The sequence below is a fragment of the Tinamus guttatus genome, unplaced genomic scaffold, assembly GCF_059628265.1.
Source record: "Tinamus guttatus ecotype Peru unplaced genomic scaffold, ASM5962826v1 Tinamus_guttatus_pri_ptg000166l, whole genome shotgun sequence".
Taxonomy (NCBI): domain Eukaryota; kingdom Metazoa; phylum Chordata; class Aves; order Tinamiformes; family Tinamidae; genus Tinamus; species Tinamus guttatus.
This window is the reverse complement of record NW_028288700.1, coordinates 87,755-103,235: the sequence shown is the minus strand read 5'-3', so window position 1 is coordinate 103,235 and position 15,481 is coordinate 87,755. Positions and strand designations below refer to the sequence as shown.

Below are 15,481 nucleotides of genomic sequence, written 5' to 3'. Positions count from 1 at the left end.
ATGGACTGGAGCTTTTCCTTGTGAATAGAAACTGGAGGATATTTTGGTTAACGGATCTGCCTGTGTCCGTCTTTATTTGACCCCCCGGCTCCTGGGGGTGTTTCCAGCATTCCCGGATTGCCCCCCCCGCCCCATATTCCCAATATTCCCGGTGTGATCCGGGAGCCTCTGCCCCGCCTTGGGCTCCATTGGGGGGTGCAGGGCCCCCCCAGCTGCTCCGGGTTGGGATTTGCAGCCCAAATCCCTGGTTTTTTTTTTTGGGGGGGGGGGGGGGGGCACAATTCCAATGCAGGTCCCGCCCCCCCCATGGGCTCCTTCCTGGGCGGGGGGGCTGGGGGGGTCCTGGTGTCCTTGTCCCCCCCCCCCGGGGGTGTCCATAGAAACGGGGCTGTGCGGGGGGGGGGGTCACGGCGCGGGGGGGGGCGCGGGGGGGTCCCCCCCACACGGGGGGTCGAGTTCGGCGCTGTCGGCGTCGGAATCCTCGGAGACCTGCGGGGGGGCGGTGAGGAGCGCGCGGGGACCCCCGGCCCGGGGGGGGGGACACCCCATCCCGTGGGGACATCCCCAGCTTGTGGGGACCCCCCCATCCTGTGGGGACCCCCCCGTCCTGTGGGGACACCCCCACCCATCCCGCGGGGACCCCCCCCCCGTCCCTTGGGGACATTCCCATCCCATGGGCATGACACCCAATCCTGTGGGGACCCCCTCATCCCATGGGGACCCCCTATCCCAGTACACCCACCACCATCCTATGGGGGCACCCCCATCCCGCGGGGACACCCCTATCCCGTGGGGACACCCCCCCCCAGGAACACCCCATCCCATGGGGACCCCCTATCCCAGTACACCCTCCACCATCCCGTGGGGACACCCCTATCCCATGGGGACACCCCCCCCAGGGACATCCCCACCTCGTGGGGACACCCCCACCCATCCCGTGGGGACACCCCTATCCCATGGGGACACCCCCATCCATCCCACCCGGACCCCCCCATCCCCTGGGGACACCCCTGGGACACCCATGTCGTCCCCCCCCCCCCCAATGATATTTGGCCCTGGGGGGGTCCCAGCCCCCCCCCCCCCCCCGGTCCTCCCTCCTGGGGGTCTCTGGGGCACCCGGGGACCCCCCATGGCCCCAATGGGGGGGAGGGGGGCACTGGGAGACCCCCCCCGGCAGCCACTGCTGGGGACCCCAGGGGCCCCCCAGGCACCCGGTGTGGGGACACCCAAGGGACCCCCCCGTCACCTCCACGTTTGGGGACCCCGAGAGCCCCCCCACCAGCTGCCACCCGGTCCCCGGTCCCGTTGTCCCCGTTCCCATTGTCCCCGTTCCCACCATCCCCATTGTCCCTGTTGTCCCTGTCCCCATTGTCCCCATTCCCGTTTCCCCCATTCCTGCTGTTCCTGCCGTCCCTGTTGTCCCCATTCCCGTTCCCCCCTTCCCCATTGTCCCTGTTGTCCCCATCCCTGTTGTCCCCATTCCCTCTGTCCCCATTGTCCCCATTGTCCCCATTCCCGTTCCCCCCGTCCCCGTCTCCCTTATCCCTGTTGTCCCCATCCCTGTTGTCCCCATTCCCGCTGTTCCCGTTCCCACCATCCCCATTGTCCCTGTTGTCCCTGTCCCCGTTGTCCCCATTCCCGTTCCCACCATCCCCATTGTCCCTGTTGTCCCCATCCCTGTTGTCCTCATTCCCATTGTCCCCATTCCCATTGTCCCTGTTGTCCCCATCCCTGTCGTCCCCATTCCTGCTGGCCCCGTTCCCACCGTCCCCATTGTCCCTGTTGTCTCCATCCCTGTTGTCCCCATTCCCATTGTCCCCATTCCCGTTGTCCCCATTCCCATTGTCCCTGTTGTCCCTGTCCCCGTTGTCCCCATTCCCGTTCCCCCCGTTCCCGTCCCTATTGTCCCTGTTGTCCCCATTCCCGTTCCCCCCATCCCTGTCCCCATTGTCCCTGTTATCCCCATCCCTGTCGTCCCCGTTCCCGTTCCCACCGTCCCCATTGTCCCCGTCCCCATTGTCCCCGTCCCCGTTCCCCCCGTCCCCATTGTCCCGGTCCCCGTGTCACCTTGGGGCTGCGGCCGCCGCGGGGGCGCCCGGGGGCGGCCCCGTCCTGGATGGCCCCGTCCAGGGGGATCTCGGAGCCCTGGGACAGCAGATCCTCGGAGCGCTCGTCCGGCCGCTCGTCCGTGTTGGTGCTGCCCACGTCGGGGGTGGCGCTGAGGGACGGGTCGCTCGTGTGGCCCTCGTCCCCGTCGCCGTCGCCGTCCCCGTCCGAGAAGTTCTCGGAGCTGAACGTGGACAGCGACTGCCGCTTGCTCATGCCGGGGGGCCACCTGCGGGAGCGGCGCCGTGGGGACGTGTCCCCAACCGGTGTCACCCGGGAGGGACGCGGAGGGACGCGGGGATCCGGGATGGACACAATGGAGATGGGAGATGGGTCCGGGTGTCCTGGAACCCACATCCCCATCCTGGCACCCGTGGAGGGACGCGGGGATCCGGGATGGACAGAATGGAGATCCGGGATGGACAGAATGGAGATGGGAGATGGGCCCTGGTGTCCTGGAACCCACATCCCCATCCTGACACCCATGGAGGGACGCGGGGATCTGGGATGGACAGAATGGAGATGGGCCTGGGTGTCCTGGCACCCATGGAGGGACATGTGGATCCGGGATGGACACAATGGAGATGGGAGATGGGTCCGGTTGTCCTGGAACCCATGGAGGGACGCGTGGATCCGGGATGGACAGAATGGAGATGGGAGATGGGAGATGGGTCCGGGTGTCCTGGAACCCACATCCCCATCCTGGCACCCATGGAGGGACACGTGGATTCGGGATGGACATCCCGGAGATGGGCCCGGGTGTCCTGGCACCCGTGTCCCCAACCCGGCGTCACCCGGCCAGGACACCCACGCGGCCCCGGCCCGGCACCCGCGGAGGGACACGTGGATCCGGAATGGACATCCCGGAGATGGGAGATGGGTCCGGGTGTCCTGGAACCCATGCAGGGACACGTGGATCCGGGATGGACATAATGGAGATGGGAGATGGGCCCGGGTGTCCTGGCATTCATAGAGGGACATGGAGACCCAGGATGGACATCCCGGAGATGGGTCCCGATGTCCTGGCACCCACGTCCCCATCCTGGCACCCATGGAGGGACACGTGGACCCGGAATGGACATCCCGGAGATGGACCCCGGTGTCCTGGAACCCACATCCCCATCCTGGCACCCGTGTCCCCATCCCGGCACCCATGGAGGGACACGCGGATGTCCCATCACTCGTCGCCATCCTGGAGGGACACCCAAGTGTCCCAGGTCCCCATCCTGGCACCCGTGGAGGGACACATGGATCCGGATGGACATAATGGAGATGGGTCCGGGTGTCCTGGCACCCGTGTCCCCATCCTGGCACCCGTCTCCGTGCCACGAGTGTCACCCTGGTGCCCCATGTCCCAGGAGGGACAACCCGGCGTCCGTGTCCCAGCCAGGGGTGACGCAGCAGCCCCCACACCCGGCGCCAGGGACCCCGGCGTCCTGGGGACCCCCCCCCCCCCAACAGGGTCCCCAGCTCCATCCGCAGGGAAACGGGGGGGCCCAGGCGTCCGGGCCGGGCACCCACCTCTGCCGCAGGGGCAGCTCCACCTCGCTGTCCACCTCTCCCTCCTCCTCCTCCGACGACACCCCCCGTCTCTGGGGACACGAGGGACCGTCAGGACCCCCCGCACGGACCCAGGTGCCCCCCACCCCCCAAAGGGGCCCAGGTGTCCGGGAACCCCCTCCCGCGACACCCCCGGGTGCAGGTGCCCCCCATGGAAGCTGCCCCAGACGGGACCCGGGTATCCACCCCCCCCAAAGGCACCCATGGGTCCTGCACCCCATAAGGGCCCCCAGGGCTCCAACCCCCCCCCATAAAGGGGCTCCCCCCCCCCCATCAAGGGGCCCCGGCGTCCGGGCCGCTCACCTGCCCCCGCGTCACGGCCGCCCGGTAGAGCAGCGCGGCCGGGGTGAGGGGCCCCCCCGCGCGGCCCCCCCGCGCCGCCCCCTCCCGCTCGGCCTCGGGGGCCCGCGGGAGGGGGGGGGAGCAGCACCCTCGGGTGCCGCCGGGCGCCGCGGCGGGGGGGGCTCCGGCCGCCTCCAGGGCCCCCCCCAGCAGGTCGGGGCCGGCGGCCCGGGGGGGGGTCCCGGGCGGCCCCCGGTTCGGGGGGGGTCCCGGTTCGGGGCCGGCGTCGCCGCAGCCGCCCCCCCCGCGGGGCCCCTTGCGGTGCCGCCCCTTGGCCCGGCGGCTGCGCCCGGGCGAGGGGGGCCCCTTGGGGCAGCCCAGCGGGGCCACCTGGGCATGGCCGCGTCCAGCCGGGGCCGCCGCCCGTCAGGCATCAGACCCCCCCGCCCCCCCGGGCGGGGGGGTTGATGCTGCGGGGGGGCCCCGGCGGCCGGGACCCCCCCCGGTCCTGCCCCGTCCCACCCCCCACCCCCTCCAAAGGGCCCAGGCGTCCGGGGCACCCCCCCCCCCCCCCCGCCGCCATGAGGGTCCCAGACATTCAGCAGCGCCCCCCCCCCCCCCAAAAAAAATACCCCACTCAGTCTCCCCCAAAAGGGGCCCAGGCGTCCGGGCCCCCCCAAAGGACCCAGGACTCTGAGCTCCCCCCCAAAACTCCCCTCCAAAGGGGCCCAGGCGTCCGGGCACCCCCAAAGCCCCCCCGAGGGGCCCAGGCGTCCGGGCACCCCCAAAGGACCCAGGGCTCTGAGCTCCCCCCCCTTAAGGTCCCCCCAAAGAGCCCCAGGTGTCCAGGCGCACCCAAAGCCCCCCCGAGGGGCCCAGGCGTCCGGGCGCCCCCAAAACTCCCCTCCAAAGGGGCCCAGGCATCCGGGCACCCCCAAAGGACTCAGGGCTCTGAGCTCCCCCCCAAAACTCCCCTCCAAAGGGGCCCAGGCGTCCGGGTCCCCCCAGAAGACCCAGGGCTCTGAGGTCCCCCCCCCAAACTCCCCTCCAAAGGGGCCCAGGTGTCTGGGCACCCCCAAAGCCCCCCCCGAGGGGCCCAGGCGTCCAGGCGCCCCCAAAGCCCCCCCTGAGGGGCCCAGGTGTCCGGGCGCCCCCCAAGGCCCCCCCGAGGGGCCCAGGCGTCCGGGCACCCCCAAATTCCCCCCCGAGGGGCCCAGGTGTCCGGGCGCCCCCCAAGGCCCCCCCGAGGGGCCCAGGCATCCGGGCACCCCCAAATTCCCCCCCGAGGGGCCCAGGTGTCCGGGCGCCCCCCAAGGCCCCCCCGAGGGGCCCAGGCGTCCGGGCGCACCGCTTGCCGTGGGGCGACAGCTTCTGGGGCACGTTGCGCTTCTTGATGAGGGTCTCGACCGCGTTGCCGTGCAGGAGCCCCCGCGGCGCCCGCGGCTTGAACAGCCCCGGGTAGCGCTTCTCCAGCGCCTGCTCCCGCCTGCGGGCCGAGGGGCCGGGTTGGACCGGGGGGACCCGTGGGAGCTGCAGGGAGCTCACGGCGCGGGAACGGGGCTGGCACGGCCATGGGGTGCCCAAGGGCCCGGGTTGGCCATGGGTTGGGTTACGGTGGTGCTGGATGCTCAAGGCATGAGCAGGGGGTTGGCACGGCCATGGGGTGCCCACGGGCCCAGGTTCGATTTGGGGTGGATCACGGTGGTTCTGGGTGCTCATGGCAAGGACGCAGGGATGGCCATGGGGTGCCCAAGGGCCCGGGTTGGACGTGGGGTGGATTCGTGGTGGTTATGGGGCACTCATGACATGGGCACAGGGTTGGCATGGCCATGGGGTGCCCAAGGGCCCAGGTTGGACATGTGGGTGCTCATGGCTTGGGTGCAGGGAGTGCCATGGGGCACCCATGGACCCGGGTTGGACCACGGTGGTTCTGGTTGCTCATGGCATGGACACAGGGATGGCCATGGGGTCCCAAGGGCCCAGGTTGGCCATGGGTTGGGTTATGGTGGTTCTGGTTGCTCATGGCATGGACACAGGGATGGCCATGGGGTCCCAAGGGCCCAGGTTGGCCATGGGTTGGATCATGGTGGTTCTGGGTGCTCCTGGCATGGACACAGGGATGGCCATGGGGTCCCAAGGGCCTGGGTTGGACATGTGGGTGCTCATGGCTTGGGTGCAGGGAGTGCCATGGGGCACCCAAGGGCCCAGGTTGGCCATGGGTTGGGTTATGGTGGTTCTGGTTGCTCATGGTGTGGACACAGGGATGTCCATGGGTCCCCACGGGCCCGGGTTGGCCATGGGTTGGGTTATGGTGGTTCTGGTTGCTCATGGCATGGACACAGGGATGGCCATGGGGTCCCAAGGGCCCAGGTTGGCCATGGGTTGGGTTATGGTGGTTCTGGTTGCTCATGGTGTGGACACAGGGATGTCCATGGGTCCCCACGGCCCCGGGTCGGGTCCCGGTGCCCCCGGGGCGCCCCGCTCGCCTGAGCAGCTCCTTCTCCTTGAGCTCCAGCTGCAGCATGAGGGCGCTGAGCTCCATGTAGAGGTTGTTGGCGCGCTCCAGCTTGCGCTCGTAGTGCTCGCGGATGTCCAGCGCGTGCCTGGGGACGCGGCGGCGGCGTCACGCGGTGTCACGCGGCGTCACGCGGCGTCACGCGGTGTCACGCGGTGCCCGTCCCGTCCCGCCCCGGCGCCCGGTCCCACCGCAGCTCCTCGCGGCGCCGGTTGATGAGCTCCTCCTCCAGCCGGTGCAGACACGTCCCCTCCGACTTGATCTTCTCGAAGTGCAGCTTGACCTCCTCGCGCCACTCGGCCTGCGGGGACAGCGGAACCCGGCGTGCTGCGGACACCTGGTGCTGCGTACACCCGGCATCGTGTACACCCGGTGCTGCGGACACCCGGCATCGTGTACACCCGGTGCTGCGTACACCCGGCACTGTGTACACCCGGTGCTGCGTACACCTGGCACTGTGTACACCCGGCATCGTGTACACCCGGTGCTGCGTACACCCGGCATCGTGTACACCTGGTGCTGCGTACACCCGGCATCGTGTACACCCGGCATCGTGTACACCCAGTGCTGCGGACACCCGGCATCGTGTACACCCGGTGCTGCGTACACCCGGTGCTGCGTACACCCGGCATCGTGTACACCCGGCATCGTGTACACCCAGTGCTGCGGACACCCGGCATCGTGTACACCTGGTGCTGCGTACACCCGGTGCTGCGTACACCCGGCATCGTGTACACCCGGCATCGTGTACACCCGGTGCTGCGTACACCCGGCATCGTGTACACCTGGTGCTGCGTACACCCGGCATCGTGTACACCCGGCATCGTGTACACCCAGTGCTGCGTACACCCGGCATCGTGTACACCCAGCATCGTGTACACCCGGTGTGCTGCGTACACCCGGTGCTGCGCACACCCAGCAGTAGGTACACCCGGCACTGTGTACACCCAGTGCTGCGTACACCCAGCATCGTGTACACCCAGCGCTGCGTACACCTGGTGCTGCGTACACCCGGTGCTGCGTACACCCAGCATCGTGTACACCCAGCACTGTGTACACCCGGCATTGTGTACACCCGGCACTGTGTACACCCGGTGCTGCATACACCCGGTGCTGTGTACACCCGGCAGTGTATACACCTGGTGCTGCGTACACCCGGTGCTGCATACACCCGGTGGTGCGTACACCCGGTGCTGCGTACACCCAGTGCTGTGTACACCTGGCACCAGACACCACAGGCACAGCTACACCGGGCACCAGCTACACTGGACGATGGATATACCAGGAACCAGCTACACTGGGAACCAGCTACCACGGGACCTGGCCACCATGGGAACTAGCTACACCGGGCACCAGCTACACTCGGCTACACCCTGGTTACAAGCGGGTACCATGGGAAGGGACTACACCAGGTTCTGGGGGTCCCCGGCCGTGTCCCGGTGTCCCGGTGTACCTGGGATTTGAAGTAGGTCTCCTGCGGGGTGGAGAGGACGTCGGCCGACGCGATGTCCAGGTGCAGCAGGATCTGGCGGAAGGAGGGCCGGTTCCGGGGCTTGCTGTTCCTGCGGGCGGCGGGAACGGGGTGATGGGCACCGCACGCGGGAACGGGGACGCGGGGGCCTGGGGGCCTCCGGGGCCACCGTGGGCGAGACGTCCCCATGGGCAAGGCGTCCCCATCGTCATGGCCCCCCGTTAGGGGGATGCTCCATGGCCAAGATGTCCCCATGGGCAGGATGTCCCCATGGACAAGACGTCCCCATGGGCAAGGCGTCCCCATCGTCATGACCCCCTGGTCAAGGTGATCCTTCATGGTCAAGAGGCCCCCATGGGCACGTCCCCAGTGGAAGGGGGTCCTCCATGGGCAGGATGTCCCCATGGACAAGATGTCCTCATGGACAAGACGTCCCCATGGGCAAGACGTCCCCATCATCATGACCCCCCAGTCAAGGTGATCCTTCATGGTCAAGATGCCCCCATGGACACGTCCCTGGTGGAAGGGGGTCCTCCATGGGCAAGACGTCCCCATGGGCAAGATGTCCCCATGGTCATGACCGTCACATCAGGGGGATCCTCCATGGTCAAGATGTGCCCATGAACACCACCCCCATGGGCAGGATGTCCCCATGGACAAGACCTCCCCATGGGCAAGACATCCCCACCGTCATGACCCCCACGTCAGGGGGATCCTCCATGGTCAAGATGTGCCCATGAACATTACCCCCATGGAAGGGAGTCCCCATGGACAAGACGTCCCCATCGTCATGATCCCCCAGTCAAGGGGATCCTCCATGGTCAAGATGCCCCCATAGGCACATCCCCAGTGGAAGGGGGTCCTCCATGGGTAGGATGTCCCCATAGACACGACGTCCCCATGGGCAAGACGTCCCCATGGGCAAGATGTCCCCATGGTCATGACCGCCACATCAGGGGGATCCTCCATGGTCAAGATGTGCCCATGAACATCACCCCCATGGAAGGGAGTCCTCATGGACAAGACGTCCCCATCGTCATGACCCCCCAGTCGAGGTGATCCTTCATGGTCAAGAGGCCCCCATGGGCACGTCCCCAGTGGAAGGGGGGTCCTCCATGGGCAGGATGTCCCCATGGGCAAGACGTCCCCATCATCATGACCCCCCAGTCAAGGTGATCCTTCATGGTCAAGATGCCCCCATGGACACGTCCCTGGTGGAAGGGGGTCCTCCATGGGCAAGACGTCCCCATGGGCAAGACGTCCCCATGGGCAAGACGTCCCCATGGGCAAGATGTCCCCATGGTCATGACCGCCACATCAGGGGGATCCTCCATGGTCAAGATATGCCCATGAACACCACCCCCATGGGCAGGATGTCCCCATGGACAAGACGTCCCCATGGGCAAGACATCCCCACCGTCATGATCCCCACGTCAGGGGGCTCCTCCATGGTCAAGATGTGCCCATGAACATCACCCCCATGGAAGGGAGTCCCCATGGACAAGACGTCCCCATCGTCATGACCCCCCAGTCGAGGTGATCCTCCATGGGCAGGATGTCCCCATGGGCACGTCCCTGGTGGAAGGGGGTCCTCCATGGGTAGGATGTCCCCACGGACAAGATGTCCCCATGGACAAGACGTCTCCATGGGCAAGACGTCCCCATCATCATGACCCCCCAGTCAAGGTGATCCTCCATGGTCAAGATGCCCCCATGGACATGTCCCCAATGGAAGGGGGTCCTCCATGGGCAAGACGTCCCCATGGACAAGACTTCTCCATGGGCAAGATGTCCCCATGGTCATGACCCCCCAGTCAAGGTGATCCTTCATGGTCAAGATGCCCCCATGGACACGTCCCCAGCGGAAGAGGGTCCTCCATGGGCAGGATGTCCATGGGTGTCCCCTCGCATGTCCCCAAGCGCATCCCCGCGGGTGTCCCTGAGCGTGTCCCCGTCCCCTCACGTCCCCGTCCCCGCGGGTGTCCCCATGTCCCCGCGGTGTCCCCCCGTGTCCCCCCGCTCACCAGCACTGTCGCAGCAGCACCTTGAAGCCGTCGGGGCAGCCGGAGGGCACGGGCAGGTGGAGGCTGTTGCTGCCCACCCCCCAGATGATGGCCGACGAGTCCACGTCCTTGTAGGGGATCTCCCCCGTGAGCAGCTCCCACAGCACCACCCCGAAGGACCTGGGGACCCGCGGTGGCCGTCACCTCCCGCCCGTGTCCCCTCATGGCCTCCTGGTGGCCCCTTGGTGCCACCACTGCCCCCTGGTCCTCCAGGGTCTCCCCTGCATCCCCTAAGGCCACCCCAGTGTCCCTTGACCTGCTATGAGTCCCCAGTGTCCCCTGCTTGTGTCCCTGATGTCCCCTCATGCCCCTCATCCATGCAATGACCCCCCCCACCATATCTCCAATGTCCCCATCTCTGTTCCCTCCCAATGTCCCTGATGTCCCCATTGCCTCTGTCCCCCAAAGGTCCCTCATGTCCCTGCTGTCCTGCTCCGTGTCCCTCCACTGCACCGTGTCCCCACGTCACTCGTGGCAGCAAAGACCCCCCTGTCCCCAAGGTCCCCAGGGTCCCCAAGGCCGGTGGCCTCACCAGATGTCGACCTTCTCGGAGACGGGCTCATTGCGGATGACCTCGGGGGCCATCCAGGCCACGGTGCCCGCGAAGGACATCTTGGTGCTCTTGTCGATGAGCTCCTTGGAGGTGCCGAAGTCCGAGATCTTCACCACGTCGTCGTAGGTGATGAGCATGCTGGCACAGGGACACCGGCTCAGTGCCATGCCGCGGTCATGGTGATGCCACCAGCACGGGGACGCGGCCACGGTGGGCATGGTGGCACCACCACCTCCACAGCATCACCATGGACATGGCACCATCATGGGGACACGGCCACGGCGGGCATGGCGGCACCACCACCTCCATGGCATCACCATGGACATGGCACCATCGTGGGTATGGGACCACTGTGGGCGTCACGATGGGCATAGCACCACCATGACCTTCACCACGGGCACCACGAAGACCATGACCATGGGCATCACCATAGACATGGTGCCACCAAGGACATGGCACCACCACAGGTATGGGACGACTGTGGGCGTCACCATGGACATGGCACCACCACGACCATCACCACGGGCACCACCATGACCATCACCATGGGCATCACCGTAGACATGGTGCCACCAAGGACATGGCACCACCATGGGTATGGGACCACTGTGAGCATCACCATGGACATGGCACCACCATGACCATCACCATGGGCATCACCATAGACATGGTGCCACCAAGGACATGGCACCACCATGGGTATGGGACCACTGTGAGCATCACCATGGACATGGCACCACCATGACCATCACCACGGGCATCACCGTAGACATGGTGCCACCAAGGACATGGCACCACCACAGGTATGGGACGACTGTGGGCGTCACCATGGACATGGCACCACCACGACCATCACCACGGGCACCACCATGACCATCACCATGGGCATCACCGTAGACATGGTGCCACCAAGGACATGGCACCACCATGGGTATGGGACCACTGTGAGCATCACCATGGACATGGCACCACCATGACCATCACCACGGGCATCACCATAGACATGGTGCCACCAAGGACATGGCACCACCATGGGTATGGGACCACTGTGGGCGTCACCGTGGACATGGCACCACCATGACCATCACCACGGGCACCACCATGGACATGGCATGACTATGACCATCACCATGGACATGGTGCCACCAAGGACATGGCACCACCACGGGTATGGGACCACTGTGGGCACATCACCGTGGGCATGGCACCACCACGACCATAAACACGGGCACCACCATGGACATGGCATGACCATGACCATCACCATGGGCATCACCATAGACATGGTGCCACCAAGGACATGGCGCCACCATGGGTACCCAATCCTGGTGGGCACAGCACTGCCATGAGTTTGGTTCTGTCATGGGCCACCCTCATGGACATGGCACCATCATGGGCAGGCAATGCCACCAGCACCACCATGGGTATGCCACCACCATGGTGGACACCACACCACTATGGGTACAGCACCATCATAGGCATTGCATTGCCACCACCATGGGCACCACCATGGACATGGCACCACCACGGGTATGGGACCACTGTGGGCATCACCATGGGCATGGCACCACCATGACCATCACCATGGGCATTGTCATGGACACGGCGCCACCATGGGTACCCAATCCTGGTGGGCACAGCACTGCCATGAGTGTGGTTTTGTCATGGGCCACCCTCATGGACATGGCACCATCATGGGCATGGCAATGCCACCAGTACCACCGTGGTTGCATGCCCATGGTGGACACCACACCACTATGGGCACAGCACCATCATAGGCATCGCATTGCCACCACCATGGGCACCATACGGGCCACCACCGCCACCCAGAGCCCCAAGGAGCCACCTGAGGACCTTCCAGCCCCGGCCCTGCACCCATGGGTGCCCCGCGCCGCCCACCCGCTCACTTGGGCGACTTGAGGTCGCGGTGGATGATCTTGTGCAGGTGCAGGTAGTTCATGCCGCCCGCGATGCCCATGGACCAGTCGACGAGGAGCGAGGGGGTGACCTTGCGGCCGGCGCGCAGCACCTCGTAGAGCTGCCCCTGGGCGCAGAACTCCATGATGATGCAGTAGCAGGGGGCCTGGGTGCACACGCCCCTGCGGAACGGCGGGGGGTCCTCAGCGCCCGCGGCGCCCGCCGGCACCGGGGCCTCCCGGCAACACTGGGGCGTCTGGGTGCTCATGGGCACCCGTCAACGTTGGGGCATCCGGGTGCTCATGGGCACCCATCAACACTGGAGTGTCCAGGTGCTCATGGGCACCCGTCAACGTTGGGGCCGCCAGCTGCTCATCGGCACCCGTCAACATTGGGACCTCCAGCTGCTCATGGGCACCCAGCAACGTTGGGGTGACCAACTGCTCATGGGCACCCATCAACATTGGGGTGTCCAGGTGCTCATGGGCATCAACAGCTCTGGAGCACCCACCAACACCTGGGCACCCATCAACATTGGGGTGTCCAGGTACTCATGGGTACCCATCAGCGTTGGGGCGTCCAGGTGCTCACGGGCACCTGTCAACATTGGGGGCCTCCAGCTGCTCATGGGCACCCAGCAACACCGGGGCATCCGGGTGCTCATGGGCACCCGTCAACGTTGGGATGTCCAGGTGCTCAGGGGCGCCCATCGACATTGGGGCATCCAGTTGCTCATGGGCACCCAGCAACATTGGGGTGTCCAGGTGCTCATGGGCACCCATCAACACTGGGGCATCCAACAACTCATGGGCATCCAAGAGCTCTGGAGCACCCATCAGCATCTCAGCACCCATCAACACTGGGGCCTCCAACTGCTCATGGGCACCCAGCAGCTCTGGAGCACCCACCAACTCATGGGCACCCATCGACATTGGAGCCTCCAGCTGCCCATGGGCGCCCGTCAACATTGGGGCTGCCAACTGCCCATGGGTGCCCATCAACACTGGGGCATCCAGGGGCTCATGGGCACCAAGAACTCTGGAGCACCCAGCAACACATGGGCACCCATCAACACTGGGGTGTGCAACTGCTCATGGGCACCCAAGGGCTCTGGAGCACCCATCAGCATCTCAGCACCCATCAACATTGGGGCATCCAGTCGCTCATGGGCACCCATCAACGTTGGGGTGTCCAGGCCCCATCCTGGGGCACCCAACTGCACCCATCAGTGTTGGGGTACCCACGGCCCTGCGCCCCTTCTTTCCCACCCGTGTCTATGTGTGTGTGGCATCCCCGTAGCTGGGGAGACGTCCGTGTCCATGTGGGCTGTCCCCACAGTGTCCCCAAGCTGGGGAGATGCCCAAGTCCCTGCAGATTGTCCCACACGGCACCTCCGTGTCCCCAAGCCGGGGAGATGTCTGTGTCCATGTGGGCTGTCCCCACAGTGTCCCCAAGCCGGGGAGGTGCCCATGTCCCTGCAGATTGTCCCACACGGCACCTCCGTGTCCCCAAGCCCCTGGTGCCTGTGTCCCCGCCGTGTCCCCACGGTGTCCCCCTGTGTCCCCATGGTGTCCCCACTGTGTCCCCCCGTGTCCCCACGTGTCCCCGTGGTGTCCCCATGGTGTCCCCCCGTGTCCCCGCCATGTCCCCATGGTGTCCCCCCATGTCCCCGTGGTGTCCCCCTGTGTCCCCGCGTGTCCCCGCGTGTCCCCGCGTGTCCCCACATGTCCCCGCCATGTCCCCATGGTGTCCCCATGGTGTCCCTTCGTGTCTCCGTGGTGTCCCCCCGTGTCCCCGCGTGTCCCCGTGGTGTCCCCGCGTGTCCCCGCCATGTCCCCGCCATGTCCCCATGGTGTCCCCGCTCACTTGAAGGTGATGATGTTGGGGTGCTTGAGCTTGCGCAGGTGCTTGATGTCGGTCTCCTTGAGGTCGCGCACCTTCTTGACGGCCACCTCCTCGCCGTGGAAGCGGCCCAGGAAGACGGCGCCCTGGGCGCCGCTGCCGACCCACTGCAGGTCCAGGATCTCCTCGAACGGCACCTCCCAGGGGTCTGCGGGCACCCGCCCCATGGCACCCGCTCGCGGCACCGCGGGGTGCCCCTCCTGCCCCACGGCACCCAGCGCACCCCATGGCACCCACAGCCTTGCCCCACAGCACCCACCGCCCTGCCCCACGGCACCCAGCGCACCCCATGGCACCCACCGCCCTGACCCACAGTCCTGCCCTATGGCACCCTTCCCCCTGCCCCATGGCACCCATCCCCCTGCCCCATGGCACCCACCTCACCCCATGACACCCTTATTTGCCCCCTCCTTTCCCCCTATGGCCCCCTCCCTGCCCCATTGCACCCTCCCCGCCCCATCGCACCCAGCTCACCCTGTTGCACCCTCCCTGCCCCATTGCACCCTCCATGTCCCATTGCACCCAGCTCACCCCATTGCACCCTCCTTTACCCATTGCACCCTCCTTTATCCATTGCACCCTCCCTGCCCCATTGCACCCAGCTCACCCCATTGCACCCTATTTTACCCATTGCACCCTCCCTGCTCCATTGCACCCAGCTCACCCCGTTGCACCCTCCTTTATCCATTGCACCCTCCATGTCCCATTGCCCCCAGCTCACCCCATTGCCCCCTCCCTGCCCCATTGCCCCCTCCCTGCCCCATAGACCCCGTTCTCCCCGCAGCCCCTCACCGTCGGGCGGGTGCTTGTGCTCGGCGCCGTAGGCCTTGCCCAGCATCGTCCACACGGGCTTGAGGCAGCCGAAGAGCCCCTCGAGGAACCCGCCGCCCGCCTGGCAGCGCAGGTGGGCGGCCTCGGGGGCCAGCGCGCGCGGGGACACCTCGGCGGGGACCCCGGGGACGGCGACGGCGGGGCCGGGGGGCGCGGGGGGCAGCACGTCCCGCAGGACGCACTGCGTGGGCGTCAGCTCCTGCTCGGGGGTCCCGTCCGACGGCAGCGCCAGCGACGGCGACGGCGTCCGCGTCTCGTGGAGACAGGCCATGGCGGGGACA

At 66.7% G+C, this 15,481-nt stretch overlaps 1 protein-coding gene across 1 annotated transcript; it reads right to left on the bottom strand.

Moving 5' to 3' along the window:
• Positions 1-405: 405 nt before the first annotated feature.
• On the bottom strand, positions 406-15,481 carry MAP3K12 (mitogen-activated protein kinase kinase kinase 12). Its single transcript, XM_088522793.1, is given in 14 exon segments — positions 406-489; positions 2,068-2,335; positions 3,628-3,698; positions 3,970-4,343; positions 4,346-4,396; positions 5,298-5,434; positions 6,435-6,551; positions 6,655-6,764; positions 7,917-8,025; positions 9,959-10,117; positions 10,530-10,688; positions 12,458-12,649; positions 14,334-14,517; positions 15,162-15,481. Coding segments are annotated over 14 exon segments (2,325 nt in total). The 5' UTR covers positions 15,472-15,481.